The sequence below is a fragment of the Acanthochromis polyacanthus genome, chromosome 19 (genome assembly GCF_021347895.1).
Source record: "Acanthochromis polyacanthus isolate Apoly-LR-REF ecotype Palm Island chromosome 19, KAUST_Apoly_ChrSc, whole genome shotgun sequence".
Lineage (NCBI taxonomy): Eukaryota > Metazoa > Chordata > Actinopteri > Pomacentridae > Acanthochromis > Acanthochromis polyacanthus.
In genome coordinates, this window is record NC_067131.1 from 10178108 (window position 1) to 10190904 (window position 12797).

At 40.6% G+C, this 12797-nt stretch overlaps 2 protein-coding genes and 17 non-coding genes across 19 annotated transcripts in view; 18 read left to right on the forward strand and 1 right to left on the reverse strand.

The window, feature by feature from the left end:
* The window catches only part of LOC110949584 (protein phosphatase 1 regulatory subunit 1B-like), a 187693-nt gene that overhangs the window by 164429 nt on the left and 10467 nt on the right, over window positions 1-12797 (reverse strand). The window lies entirely within an intron of this gene.
* LOC110949577 (FERM domain-containing protein 6-like) lies at window positions 37-9415 on the forward strand. The gene is made up of 14 exons (XM_022191708.2): window positions 37-179; window positions 497-587; window positions 761-840; window positions 996-1054; window positions 1262-1466; window positions 1560-1715; window positions 2059-2124; window positions 2275-2343; window positions 3966-4140; window positions 4280-4412; window positions 6847-6905; window positions 7149-7280; window positions 7359-7381; window positions 7465-9415. Exons 1-14 carry the CDS (start codon window positions 108-110, stop codon window positions 7504-7506), a joined length of 1362 nt encoding a protein of 453 aa, XP_022047400.2. The 5' UTR covers window positions 37-107; the 3' UTR covers window positions 7507-9415.
* Window positions 4579-4661, forward strand: trnal-cag (transfer RNA leucine (anticodon CAG)). Its single transcript has one exon. It is a non-coding gene; the product is annotated as a tRNA-Leu (tRNA).
* Window positions 4908-4979, forward strand: trnaq-cug (transfer RNA glutamine (anticodon CUG)). The gene has a single exon. It is a non-coding gene; the product is annotated as a tRNA-Gln (tRNA).
* Window positions 5210-5292, forward strand: trnal-cag (transfer RNA leucine (anticodon CAG)). The gene has a single exon. It is a non-coding gene; the product is annotated as a tRNA-Leu (tRNA).
* Window positions 5532-5603, forward strand: trnaq-cug (transfer RNA glutamine (anticodon CUG)). Its single transcript has one exon. It is a non-coding gene; the product is annotated as a tRNA-Gln (tRNA).
* trnal-cag (transfer RNA leucine (anticodon CAG)) lies at window positions 5834-5916 on the forward strand. The gene has a single exon. It is a non-coding gene; the product is annotated as a tRNA-Leu (tRNA).
* Window positions 6156-6227, forward strand: trnaq-cug (transfer RNA glutamine (anticodon CUG)). Its single transcript has one exon. It is a non-coding gene; the product is annotated as a tRNA-Gln (tRNA).
* trnal-cag (transfer RNA leucine (anticodon CAG)) lies at window positions 6458-6540 on the forward strand. The gene has a single exon. It is a non-coding gene; the product is annotated as a tRNA-Leu (tRNA).
* On the forward strand, window positions 7848-7919 carry trnaq-uug (transfer RNA glutamine (anticodon UUG)). Its single transcript has one exon. It is a non-coding gene; the product is annotated as a tRNA-Gln (tRNA).
* On the forward strand, window positions 8304-8375 carry trnaq-cug (transfer RNA glutamine (anticodon CUG)). The gene has a single exon. It is a non-coding gene; the product is annotated as a tRNA-Gln (tRNA).
* Window positions 8702-8773, forward strand: trnaq-cug (transfer RNA glutamine (anticodon CUG)). The gene has a single exon. It is a non-coding gene; the product is annotated as a tRNA-Gln (tRNA).
* trnaq-cug (transfer RNA glutamine (anticodon CUG)) lies at window positions 9127-9198 on the forward strand. The gene has a single exon. It is a non-coding gene; the product is annotated as a tRNA-Gln (tRNA).
* On the forward strand, window positions 9519-9590 carry trnaq-cug (transfer RNA glutamine (anticodon CUG)). The gene has a single exon. It is a non-coding gene; the product is annotated as a tRNA-Gln (tRNA).
* Window positions 10354-10425, forward strand: trnaq-cug (transfer RNA glutamine (anticodon CUG)). Its single transcript has one exon. It is a non-coding gene; the product is annotated as a tRNA-Gln (tRNA).
* On the forward strand, window positions 10767-10838 carry trnaq-cug (transfer RNA glutamine (anticodon CUG)). The gene has a single exon. It is a non-coding gene; the product is annotated as a tRNA-Gln (tRNA).
* On the forward strand, window positions 11246-11317 carry trnaq-uug (transfer RNA glutamine (anticodon UUG)). Its single transcript has one exon. It is a non-coding gene; the product is annotated as a tRNA-Gln (tRNA).
* On the forward strand, window positions 11583-11654 carry trnaq-cug (transfer RNA glutamine (anticodon CUG)). Its single transcript has one exon. It is a non-coding gene; the product is annotated as a tRNA-Gln (tRNA).
* trnaq-cug (transfer RNA glutamine (anticodon CUG)) lies at window positions 12008-12079 on the forward strand. Its single transcript has one exon. It is a non-coding gene; the product is annotated as a tRNA-Gln (tRNA).

Consider the following 12797-nt stretch of genomic DNA (forward strand, 5'->3'; position numbering starts at 1 on the left):
AGTGCGCACCCCTCATTGGGTGTCAGGTTGAGGAAGGAGGCAGCTTTGTTTGAGTAGAGGACAGGAGGAGGAAGATATGTGAAGGACGGAGACGAACTTTTGCAACAATGAGGACAAAATGGAAGCGACACGTTTGCATCCTTTTACCCAACAAGCAGCACCTGGACTGTGCTGTCAGAGTGAGTCACCTCAGTGTGTTTTCTCTGTCAGATTTAGCATTGAGAACATTTAATTTGACATGAACAGAGCTTTAACGAGCCACTATTCCACAAAGGTTATGCTTAAATGTAGCATTTTAAAGTATTTAATCCACGGCAAAGTGGAAAAGCTTCTGAAACTGTAATTTATTATGATAGAACATTATTACAAAGGACTTAGTAGGACCAAAAAAATACTACTACATAATGGAATAAACTATATTATCATTGTTACACATATTATAGTATAAATATGTGTGTATGTGGTGTTTTTCTTGCCTTTCCGGTGTGTTTTATAGGTGAGAGCCAGAGGTCGTGAGGTGCTGAACAGTGTGTTGAAGCAGCTTAGTGTCAGTGATCTCCAAGTGTTTGGTCTGGCTGTTCTCAGAGGTCAGTTCATGTCTGTGTGGGAGGAAATGTTTTAATTTAATTTCCTGTGGAATGCTGAGGCTGAGGGAGGCTGCAGGTGATGAGTAAACTCGCTGTAAACAACATTGAGTGCTAATAATTATCACCTACACTCTGCTTCCCCTGCATTGACTTTAATGTGTGTTTTTTCTAAGACAATGAATATCTCTTTGTTGATTTGGACCAAAAGCTGAGCAAGTACTTTGGCAAAAGATGGAACACAGGATCTATAAAGGTTTGTTGTACTTTTTTAGACTGCAGAAGCCTTTGCTTACACAATATCCTAACAATTCTGCAGCCGTGGACCCCAGTCAGCTCATGTGTCATAAACTGCATTGTATCAAGGCAGATGTGTTCAAACTTTGCTTAAAATAATTTTTACATTTTCAGGTCCCATTCATCTTATTTCTCAGAGTGCAGTTTTATTTAGAAGCTGGACAGCTAATAATGTAAGTTTGCTTCCCTTAACCATCTTTTTCTGAAAATACCCCTGTTTGTCTGCTGCTATTCACTGCCGTACAGGTTTATTTGGCTTCTTGGCAGCAACAATATGGAAGTATTTGTGACAAAAATAGTAGCTGAGTCAGCCTTAATACCTAAACCCCCACGAGAAAAAGCCAACCTCTGTAATTTGATGTCGTCTCGGCTTCTTTTAGGAGCAGCAAAGAGCAGCAGCTTTACTACGGTGAGCTGAGGCAGAAGGTGCTGCGATCTCAGAGCCGCCATCAGGAAGCTTTGCTCTTCCAGCTGGCAGCTTCAGCGCTCCAAGCTGACATCGGAGATCTGGAACAGAAAGATGTGGAAGGAGAAGAGAGAAAACAGAGGCATTACTTCCTTCCTGAAGATTACTTCCCCTCTTGGGTAAAAAAAAAAAGAGAAAAAAACTGTAACACTTTTGACTGAACCTTGACAAAAAACAGTGTTACTAATTTCTGTCTGTGCTCGTATCCTCAGCTGATAAAACGTAGAGGCAGAGACTTCCTGCTCCAAAACAGTCCGGTGTTGCATGGTGAGCTAAGAGGAGTGTCACGCAGTCAAGCCATCCTGCAGTTTATAAGAGAAGCCAGCAGCCTGCAGGACGGAGCAGTAACCTTCTACAGGATGAGGCAGGTCAGACTCAGGGTTTACATTCATTGAGGAAAACTGCCAAAACTTTGAACCATTACAGGAGAATGTACAGGACGTTGTGAGGCTGTTTGCCGTCGTAGAATCCAGTTGTTTCTTCCAGCACAGCTTTTCTAACTGGAGCTTTAATCTACATTTTATGAGGCTTTATACACGTTTAGTCATTATATGATATTCCGTTGACATGCTGCATTGTTCTGCATTAGTCATTACTCTCTCGGTTGCTCATTAGACAAGATGTCTTCATTCATGAAAACACATCTGCTGCAACATTTCACTACAAGACTTTCACACAAAACTGCTTCTTCACCTGTTATTTTACGTGCAGGAGAAGAAAGAGCTGAGAAGTTCAATCCTTCTTGGTGTGGCAGTGAAAGGACTCCACATTTATCAGGTGGGTTTACAGATAATTTCATGCAATGTTTGGGAATTTTTATGTGCATGCATTTAAATTCTTGAAGATTTCGTACTTGTAGGCGTAAATAAACTTGCTGCTGAGTTTTCCTGGATTGCAGATGTGAACTGATGTGATTTGTCCACACAGGAAGTGGAAGGGAAGCAGTGCATGCTGCATGATTTTTCCTGGATCGACATCGACCGCCTCACTTTCCAGGTTATTCCTAAAATTTGCTCCAATCTGACATACAGTATATACTACCGGTCAAAAGTTTTAGAACACCCCAATTTTTCCATTTTTTTATTGGAAATTATGCTAGTTCATCGTATTCTCAAATGAAAGCATAGAACAAATAAACAAATGATAAAGAAAAGTAACCAAAATGTATTCTATACTTTTGACTCAAAGTACCGTAGCCACCGTTGTCAAATATAACAGCTGAACACACTTGTGTCATTCTTTCCACAATGGAAATCAAATAGTCTTCAGAAAGTTCTTTCCAACTCTGTTCCAGAAGCTCCCATAAATGTGTGGCACTTGTAGGTTGCTTTGCTTTCACTCTTCTGTCCAGTTCATCCCAAACCAGCTCCATGGGGTTTAAGTCTGGAGTCTCCATGTTTTCAAGCTTACCATCTTGTTCTTTTTTCTTAAGGTTTTTCTGGCAGAGCTTGGATTTGTGTTTTGGGTCATTATCTTGCTGTAGGATGAACCCCTGACCAACTTGGACCATACCAGAGGGTACTGCATGGGATGCAAGGGTTCCTCTCACTCTGTACAAGTCACAGACCCGAGATCCAGGAAAACAGCCTCAGACCATCACGCTTCCTCCATGTTTGACAGTTGATGTCACACACTGAGGAACCGTCCTTTCTCCTACTCGACTGTGTATAAAAATCCTGAGTGATGAACCAAGGATTTGAAATTTTGATTCATCAGTCCATAATGCCCTCTTCAAGTCTTCAGTAGTCCATTGGCGGTGTTTCATGGCCCAGGCAAGCCTCTTTTTCTTATTTTGAGGTCTTAGCAATGGCTTTCTTGCTGCAACTCGATAAGTCAAACCTGCAACTCCACATCTTCTCTTCACTGTGTCTTCTTCATACGAACACTATGAAGCTGTGCTTGAAGCTGTTGTCCTGTGAGCCGCCTATCACCAAGCTGTTGACTCTCAGAAACTTGTCTTCTGATTCTGTTGTGGTTTTGGTTCCTGTCAGAGTTTATTCCAGTTTCTGAACCTTTTGATGGTGATGAAAACTGTATTCACTGACACCTTGATTTTCTTTGCAATTTCTCTTTAGGAAAGACCTGCATTTTTAAGTGTTTTGATGGTCTGTCTCTCTTCTATTGTCAATTGCCTTTTTTTCATAATCTATAGCAACACACTACTTTCTGCCGTACATTACTGTTCAAATAATGCTCTGGAGGGTTTGGTACCACGGTGTGTTCCAACACTACTTTTATGGAGACAGAAGGGGTTGAAAGTCATCAAGAAAAGTTGGAACACCTGTAGGATTTGGTAGCACCAACTTTCAATGCTTGATCAACCTCCATTGCTGCAGAACAGCTTTAAGTTGTTAACCCATTTCTTGTTCCCTGAAAAAGGCCTTTTTGTACAATTGTGAAATGTACATTATTATACCTTTTCTTTAAACCTCTGGCAGTTCACCACTTACCTTTGTACCATTTCAAGCTACTCAGTGGACTTGACCTACTTGAATTTCAATAAAAAACTAGTAAAATTGGAGCATTTTAAAACTTTTGACCAATGTTGTATATTTACCTGAACCTGCATGGTGCCAGTTTTACAACTCCTTTTGTCATGCTTTTCTCTCCCTCTCCAGGGCAGCAGGTTTGAAATCGCTGCAGTGGGCTCTCTGTGCCTCCCTAAGCTGCTGTATTACACTCATTCAGCGTTCCACTCCAAACACATCCTCAGGCACCTCACCGACAGCCACCGACTCCACATCAGCACCAGAGATGCAGTCAGCTACATCCAGCAGCTGGAAGACATGAAGGGTCAGCAATCCCATCTTCATGCCCTTTCCTTTAACAGAACATGTCCATGGGTTAATACAACTCCAGCTTCAGATCAACCTCCAATGTGCTGCTTTGAAACGAAAACTCTCAAGTTTTCTTTTTGTCCGTCTCTCTTCAGCCAGTCAGCTCTACAACGAGGCCTACATCTGTGATGCAGCAAGTTTAAAACAGAGACTTCACTGCAGCAACCTCGCTTCATCCATGTCTGACTGCAGTGTTGCAATGGAAGCAGCTACCTGTAGCAGTTTCAGGTCAAATGCAACATTAATTCTCTGCAAAACTGATATTATCCCTCTCCTCTGTGTATATAATGGGTATCTGTGCACTCACATAGTGGCTGTGTAACGATGCTTGTGTATTAAGGGACAAATACTGTTCTGTTACATAAAGCATGAGGTGTTAAAATGAAAGAAGGCAGTCAGGATGGCTGAGCGGTCTAAGGCGCTGCGTTCAGGTCGCAGTCTCCCCTGGAGGCGTTGGTTTGAATCCCACTTCTGACAGCAAGTGATTTCAATTTGATTTAGATTGCTTCCATGTATGGGAAAAGTCCTGAGTACAGATTTGGTGTTGGTTTGCTTGTTGACAAATTCTATACTGACAAAATCCACCACAGAATACATGTCTACAACTGCAGGTTTGCTGATTACAACACTGTGTCCTACTACTATTATTTTAGCGTAAACTCATGGTGATGGAAAATTATTACATAAATTTAATTTTTTTGCAGCACAATGTAATAGATGTAGGGTTCCATGGTGTAACGGTTAGCACTCTGGACTCTGAATCCAGCGATCCGAGTTCAAATCTCGGTGGGACCTGACTTTAAGAGAAGAGAGAGGTCAAATGAAACGTTAATTCTCTGCAATGCTGAAGTTATCTTTCTCTTATAAAACGAGTATCCCAGTATTCACTCAAAACTTGATAATCATGCATGCATCGTAAATATGGCGTAAGCTCACATTGGGGGATATAAACTGTTTTTATACACGCCTTAACAGCTCCCTCAATATCAGAGATGAAAATTTTTATGATAAAACATCTGAAGGCAGTCAGGATGGCCGAGCGGTCAAAGGCGCTGCGTTCAGGTCGCAGTCTCCCCTGGAGGCGTGGGTTCGAATCCCGCTTCTGACAGCAAGTGATTTCAATTTGATCCATGTTGCTTCCATGTATGGGAAAAGTACAGATTCGGTGTTGGTTTGCTTGTTGACAAATTCTATACTGACAAAATCCACCACAGAATACATGTCTACAACTGCAGGTTTACTGATTACAACACTGTGTCCTACTGCTATCATTTTACCGTAAACTCATGGTGATGGAACATTATTACATAAATCTAATTTTTTTGCAGCACAATGTAATAGATGTAGGGTTCCATGGTGTAACGGTTAGCACTCTGGACTCTGAATCCAGCGATCCGAGTTCAAATCTCGGTGGGACCTGACTTTAAGAGAAGAGAGAGGTCAAATGAGATGTTAATTCTCTGCAATGCTGAAGTTATCTTTCTCTTAAAAAATGAGTATCCCAGCATTCACTCAAAACTTGATAATCATGCATGCATCGTAAATATGGCATAAGCTCACATTGGGGGATATAAACGGTTTTTATACACGCCTTAACAGCTCCCTCAATATCAGAGATGAAAATTTTCATGATAAAAGTCCCAAAGGCAGTCAGGATGGCCGAGCGGTCTAAGGCGCTGCGTTCAGGTCGCAGTCTCCCCTGGAGGCGTGGGTTCGAATCCCACTTCTGACAGCAAGTGATTCCAATTTGATCCACGTTGCTTCCATGTATGGGAAAAGTACAGATTAGGTGTTGGTTTGCTTGTTGACAAATTCTATACTGACAAAATCCACCACAGAATACATGTCTACAACTGCAGGTTTACTGATTACAACACTGTGTCCTACTACTATCATTTTACCGTAAACTCATGGTGATGGAACATTATTACATAAATCTAATTTTTTTGCAGCACAATATAATAGATGTAGGGTTCCATGGTGTAACGGTTAGCACTCTGGACTCTGAATCCAGCGATCCGAGTTCAAATCTCGGTGGGACCTGACTTTAAGAGAAGAGAGAGGTCAAATGAAATGTTAATTCTCTGCAATGCTGAAGTTATCTTTCTCTTAAAAAATGAGTATCCCAGCATTCACTCAAAACTTGATAATCATGCATGCATCGTAAATATGGCATAAGCTCACATTGGGGGATATAAACGGTTTTTATACACGCCTTAACAGCTCCCTCAATATCAGAGATGAAAATTTTCATGATAAAAGACCCAAAGGTAGTCAGGATGGCCGAGCGGTCTAAGGCGCTGCGTTCAGGTCGCAGTCTCCCCTGGAGGCGTGGGTTCGAATCCCACTTCTGACAAATGTTTTCAGTTTGGTCCAGATTGCTTACATGTATGGAAGAGGTTGGTTTGCTTGTTGACAATATCCACCACAAGACAGAAATGACCAGCACACAACTGCAGGTTTACTGATTATAGCTATAAAAGAAGAAATAGTTTAGACAGTGACAGCCAGGATGGAATAAAACCAACAGCCTGAAGTTAACATGGAAATGCTATCAGATGTCACTGCTGTAGTAAAAATAACCCAGATCAGTCAGTTCTACAATTACGCCTACATCTGACTTCACTACGACAACCTCACTTTCATCTATGTCTGACTGTAGTGTTGCAGTAGAAGCAGATACAGACTGGACCGAAGAAGAGGAAGAAGACTCTCTATCAGGTCAGTGGAAAGGGGGAAATGTGTGCAATGCCACTTTGTAATACAGACCATAAATTGTTCTCTACTAAAGGTTTGTTGGAATAAAAGAAAAACAAAGAGCAGTTATGACTATGATACTGACTCATTAACTTGTGTCTAGCTAACTTTACTATAACATCGAGAGTTTACAGCATCATTAATCAGCTTCTTTAAAAAAAATTTTTGTCTTAAAGTCAAGCAGTTGTGTATTTCTGTTGATGCCAGAGGCTGAGCTGCGGTTGGACGAACCGGAGGAGGTTTTTGTTGACGACCCAGCAGAGGTGTCCTGGCTGGGTGAGCTGCTCCATGGCATCTCTGTGGATGAACCTCCGGTGTTAAACTCCTCTGACTGGGCAGGTTAGTGTCTAAAACAAGCTTTTAATCATGTCTATGTCCAGCTCTGATGTGTAATTTCGTCTCTTCTTCCATCATCAGCTGTCACCATGGAAATGAAACAGGTGAGCAAACTGTGACTCTGTCTGTTTGAAAATTTCCAGCGCTGTCCTGCATCAAAGGCTGCAGTGTTTTCTCTGATGTTCAGGTTCTGTGGAGGAGAGCTGATGAAGGGGCGTCTGTGGACTAATTCACAGCCAGAGGCGACACGGATTCATTAGATGTTCTGCAGCTCAGGATGAGAAGACACCTGATGTTTGCCAACCTAATGCTTCAGTAGCAGTTAAGTTAGGAGTAACACACCTCAACTGATTCTTTATCTGACACATAATCACAATTATTTTCAGTGCAACATTAATTCACAAGTAATATCCATTGGAGCTAAAAAAAATTGAGGAATAAATAAATTTATTTTTGTCTTTAACTCGTTCCACTGACAAAATCAGATTTCATATGTATATACTCGAAGGCTAATATATGTATTGTGGGTTTGTTTTGGGTTTTATTTACTGTTACTTCACTGTCAAAAGGGGTTCCATGGTGTAATGGTTAGCACTCTGGACTTTGACTCCAGTAATCTGAGTTCAAATCTCGGTGGAACCTGACTTTAGAGCACACACAAAGAATGCATCCAGCATATCTCAGTGAAATGTGGGCTCTCACTGTAACACTGCATAGTGAGTGCCTCTTTGCCATATAATGGTGTGATAGTGCCTTCATGTATGTGTCCTTAAAAAGCAGTGATCTTGCCACTGGACGACCTTATAATCACTTAATTTGAACTGTCTTCCTTTTGTAATTATTTGAATGAACTGTTTTTATGTGTACGTGTTTCAAATAAATGAATAAATGGACAACCAAATGACGGCAAATACAAAATGGCAAGTGTGTCCAACCATGTTATACTGCTGTAAATATAACTACTCATGGTGATGAAAAATCACTACACAGATTGAGTTTTTTTGCAGCAGAAAGCAGCAGGCGTAGGGTTCCATGGTGTAATGGTTAACACTCTGGACTCTGAATCCTGTGATCTGAGTTCAAATCTCGGTGGAACCTGACTTTATAGCAGACATAAAGAATACATGCAGTAAAATAATGTGCTCACCAATACAATACAATAATGTACTCTTCCAAAAGGAGCAATAATTTCATGACCTGTTCCACAGCTTCTCAATTTGATCTTCCTTCTTGAGTTTTGGCACAAATCTGAAAATCTTGATTTTTAGTGAACTGTTTTTATGTGAACACATTTCAAATAAATGGACAACCAAATGACGGTGAACACAAAATGGCAAGTGTGTGTCCGACCATATTATTCTACTGTGCACATAACTACTCATGGTGGTGGATTATTATTTTGCACCAAATTCGTACAGGTATGTGGTTCCATGGTGTAATGGTTAGCACTCTGGACTCTGAATCCAGCAATCCGAGTTCAAGTCTTGGTGGAACCTGTCTTTAGAAAGACATAAAGGGTACATGCACTAAAATTGTGTACTCTCCAATACACTATGTTGTTAGTTTGCATTCTGTTGTGTGATAGTATTGTCATGTTCTCTTTCAAAAGAAATTTCGGGATCCCTTCTACAACTTCAGAATTTGATCTGCCCTCCTGAGCTTTGCCACAAATCTTAATTTCAGTGAACTGTTTTTATGTGAACACATTTCAAGTAAATGGACAACGAAATGACAGTGAACACAAAGTGGCAAGTGTGTGTCCTATTATATGATTCGTGAACATGACAACTCATGGTGTTGTAATTTTTTTTTTTGCAGCAGCAGCAGCAGGAAAACCGTACAGGTATGGGGTTCCATGGTGTAATGGTTAGCACTCTGGACTCTGAATCCAGTAATCCGAGTTCAGATCTTGGTGGAACCTGACTTTATAGCAGACACAAAGAATACATCCAGCATATTTCAGTAGAACTTGGGCTCTCATTGTAACATGACACAGTGAGTGCCTCTTTGCCATATAATGGTGTGATCGTGTCTTCATGTATGCTTCCTCAAAAAGCAGTAATCTTGCCACTGGATAACCTTATAATCAATTGAAATACGTGAATAAATGGACAACCAAATGACAGTGAACACAAAATGGCAAGTTTGTGTCCTACCATATTGTTCTACTGTGAACATAACTACTCATGGTGATGGATTTATTTATTTTTTATTTTTTTGCAGCAAATCATGCACGTATGGGGTTCCATGGTGTAACGGTTAGCACTCTGGACTCTGAATCCAGCAATCCGAGTTCAAATCTCGGTGGAACCTGGCTTCATAGCAGACATAAAGAATAGATGCAGTAAATCACTGTGCTCACCAAAAAAACAGATCACGACTGCCAGTTTGTCATTCAGTGGTGTGATAGTGTTGTCTTGTACTCTTCCAAAAGAAGCAGTAATTTCGCTATCTCGTCCACAACTTCTCAATTTGATGTTCCTTCTTGAGTTTTGCCACAAATCTGAAAATCCTAATTTCAGTGAGCTGCTTTTATGTGAACACATTTCAAATAAATGGACAACCAAATGACAGTGAATACAAAATGGCAAGTGTGTCCATCCATCCATCTATGCTCTATACACCGCTTTACCCTCACTAGGGTCGCAGGGGGTGCTGGAGTCTATCCCAGCTGACTCGGGCGGAGACAGGGGACACCCTGGACAGGTCGCCAGTCTGTCGCAGGGCTACATATACAGACGAACAATCACTCTCACATTCACACCTACGGACGATTTAGAGTACTCAGTCAACTTCAGCATATTTTTGGACTGTGGGAGAAAGCCGGAGTGGCCGGAGAAGACCCACACATGCACAGGGAAAACATGCAAACTCCATGCAGAAAGATCCCAGGCCCACCCCGGCATTTAAAACCAGGGATCTTCTTGCTGCAAGGCAAAAGTGCGAGCCACTACTCCACTGAGCAGCCCTGGCAAGTGTGTGTCCTACCATATTATTCTCTTGTAAAGAGAAATACTCATGGTGATGGAAAATTATGACAGTTTGAACTTTTTCCAGCAACATATTACAGATGTAAGGTTCCATGGTGTAATGGTTAGCACTCTGGACTCTGAATCCAGCAATCCGAGTTCAAATCTCGGTGGAACCGAGCTTTAGAGCAATTATAAAGGATACATGCACTAAAATTGTGTACTCTCCAATACACTACGTTGTGAGTTTGCCATTCTGTTGTGTGATAGTATTGTCATGTTCTCTTCCAAAAGAAATTTCGGGATCTGGTCTACAACCTCAGAATTTGATCTGAGCTTTGCCACAAATCTTAATTTCAGTGAATTGTTTTTATGTGAACACATTTCAAGTAAATGGACAACCAAATGACAGTGAACACAAAGTGGCATGTGTGTGTCCTATTATATTATTCATGAACGTGACTACTCATGATGTGGTAATTTTTTTTGCAGCAGCAGCAGCAGAAATGTGCAGGTATGGGGTTCCATGGTGTAACGGTTAGCACTCTGGACTCTGAATCCAGTAATCCGAGTTCAAATCTCGGTGGAACCTGACTTTATAGCAGACACAAAAAATACATGCAGGATGACACTAAGCTCACCAATACAATACAAAACGAGCGCCAGTTTGCCGTTGTGTGATAGTGTTGTCATGCACTCTTCTACCATGTCGTCCACACCTGATGTTTGCCAACCTAATGCTTCAGTAGCCTTTATGTTAGGAGCGACACACCTCAACTAATTCTTTATCTTACACATAATCACTATTATTTTCAGTGTAACATTAATTCACAAGTAATATCCATGGGAACTAAAAAAAAAATTGAGAAATTAATACATTTATTTTTGTCTTTAACTCCTTCCACTGACAAAATCAGATTTCATATGTATATACTCGAAGGCTGATATATGTATTGTGGGTTTGTTTGTTTTTTTTAATGTTGGTTGGTTGTCAAAAGGGGTTCCATGGTGTAATGGTTAGCACTCTGGACTTTGAATCCAGTGATCTGAGTTCAAATCTCGGTGGGACCTGACTTTATAGCAGACACAAAGAATACATCCAGCATATTTCAGTAGAACTTGGGCTCTCATTGTAACACGACATAGTGAGTGCCTGTTTGCCATATAATGGTGTGATCGTGTCTTCATGTATCCTTCCTTAAAAAGCAGTAATCTGGCCACATCTTAACTTTATAATCAAATGAAATAAATGGACAACCAAATGACGTTGAACACAAAAAAGCAAGTGTGTGTGTGGATTTTTTTTTTCTTTTGCACCAAAGTTGCACAGATATGGGGTTCCATGGTGTAACGGTTAGCACTCTGGACTCTGAATCCAGCAATCTGAGTTCAAATCTCGGTGGGACCTGACTTTATAGCAGACATAAACAATACATGCAGTAAAATTGTGTGCTCTCCAATACACTATGTAGCAAGTTTGCCATTTTGTTGTGTGATAGTGTGGTCATGTACACTTCCAAAAGAAATTTTGTGATCCCGTCCACAAATTCGGAATTTGATCTTCCTTCTTGAATTTTGCCACAAATCTGAAATTCTTAATTTTAGTGAACTGTTTTTATGTGAACACATTTCAAATAAATGGACAACCAAATGACGGTGAACACAAAATGGCAAGTGTGTGTCCTACCATATTATTCTACTGTGCACATAACTACTCATGGTGGTGGATTATTATTTTGCACCAAATTCGTACAGGTATGGGGTTCCATGGTGTAATGGTTAGCACTCTGGACTCTGAATCCAGCAATCCGAGTTCAAATCTCGGTGGAACCTGACTTTATAGCAGACACAAAGAATACATCCAGCATATTTCAGTAGAACTTGGGCTCTCATTGTAACACTACAAAGTGAGTGCCTCTTTGCCATATAATGGTGTGATCGTGTCTTCATGTATCCTTCCTTAAAAAGCAGTAATCTCGCCACTGGATAACCTGATAATCAATTGAAATACATGAATAAATGGACAACCAAATGACAGTGAATACAAAATGGAAAGTGTGTGTCCTCCCATATTATTGTATTGACTATTGGAAAATTATGACAGTTTGAACTTTTTTCCAGCAAAATGTTACACCTGTGTGGTTCCATGGTGTAATGGTTAGCACTCTGGACTCTGAATCCAGCAATCTGAGTTCAAATCTCAGCAGAACCTGACTTTATAGCAGACATAAAGAATACATGCAGTGAAATTGTGTCCTCTCCAATACACTATGTAGTGAGTTTGCCATTCTGCGTTGTGATAGTGTTCTCATGTACTCTTCCAAAAGAAGTTTAGTGAGATTTCGTGAGCTCATCCACAACTTCTCAATTTGATCTTCCTTCTTGAATTTTGCCACAAATCTGAAAATCCTAATTTCAGTGAACTGCTTTTATGTGAACACATTTCAAATAAATGGACAACCAAATGACAGTGAACACAAAATGGCAAGTGTGTGTCCTACCATATTGTTCTACTGTGAACATAACTACTCATGGTGATGGATTTTTTTTT

What these genes read in the sequence shown, in the direction of transcription:
- LOC110949577 (XM_022191708.2), top strand. Translation starts at nt 108, where the DNA reads ATGAGGACAAAATGGAAGCGACACGTTTGCATCCTTTTACCCAACAAG. An exon ending in TGGTCTGGCTGTTCTCAGAG is followed by an intron (nt 588 to 760) that starts GTCAGTTCATGT and finishes GTTTTTTCTAAG; the next exon opens with ACAATGAATATCTCTTTGTT. An exon ending in GGAAGAAGACTCTCTATCAG is followed by an intron (nt 6,906 to 7,148) that starts GTCAGTGGAAAG and finishes TGTTGATGCCAG; the next exon opens with AGGCTGAGCTGCGGTTGGAC.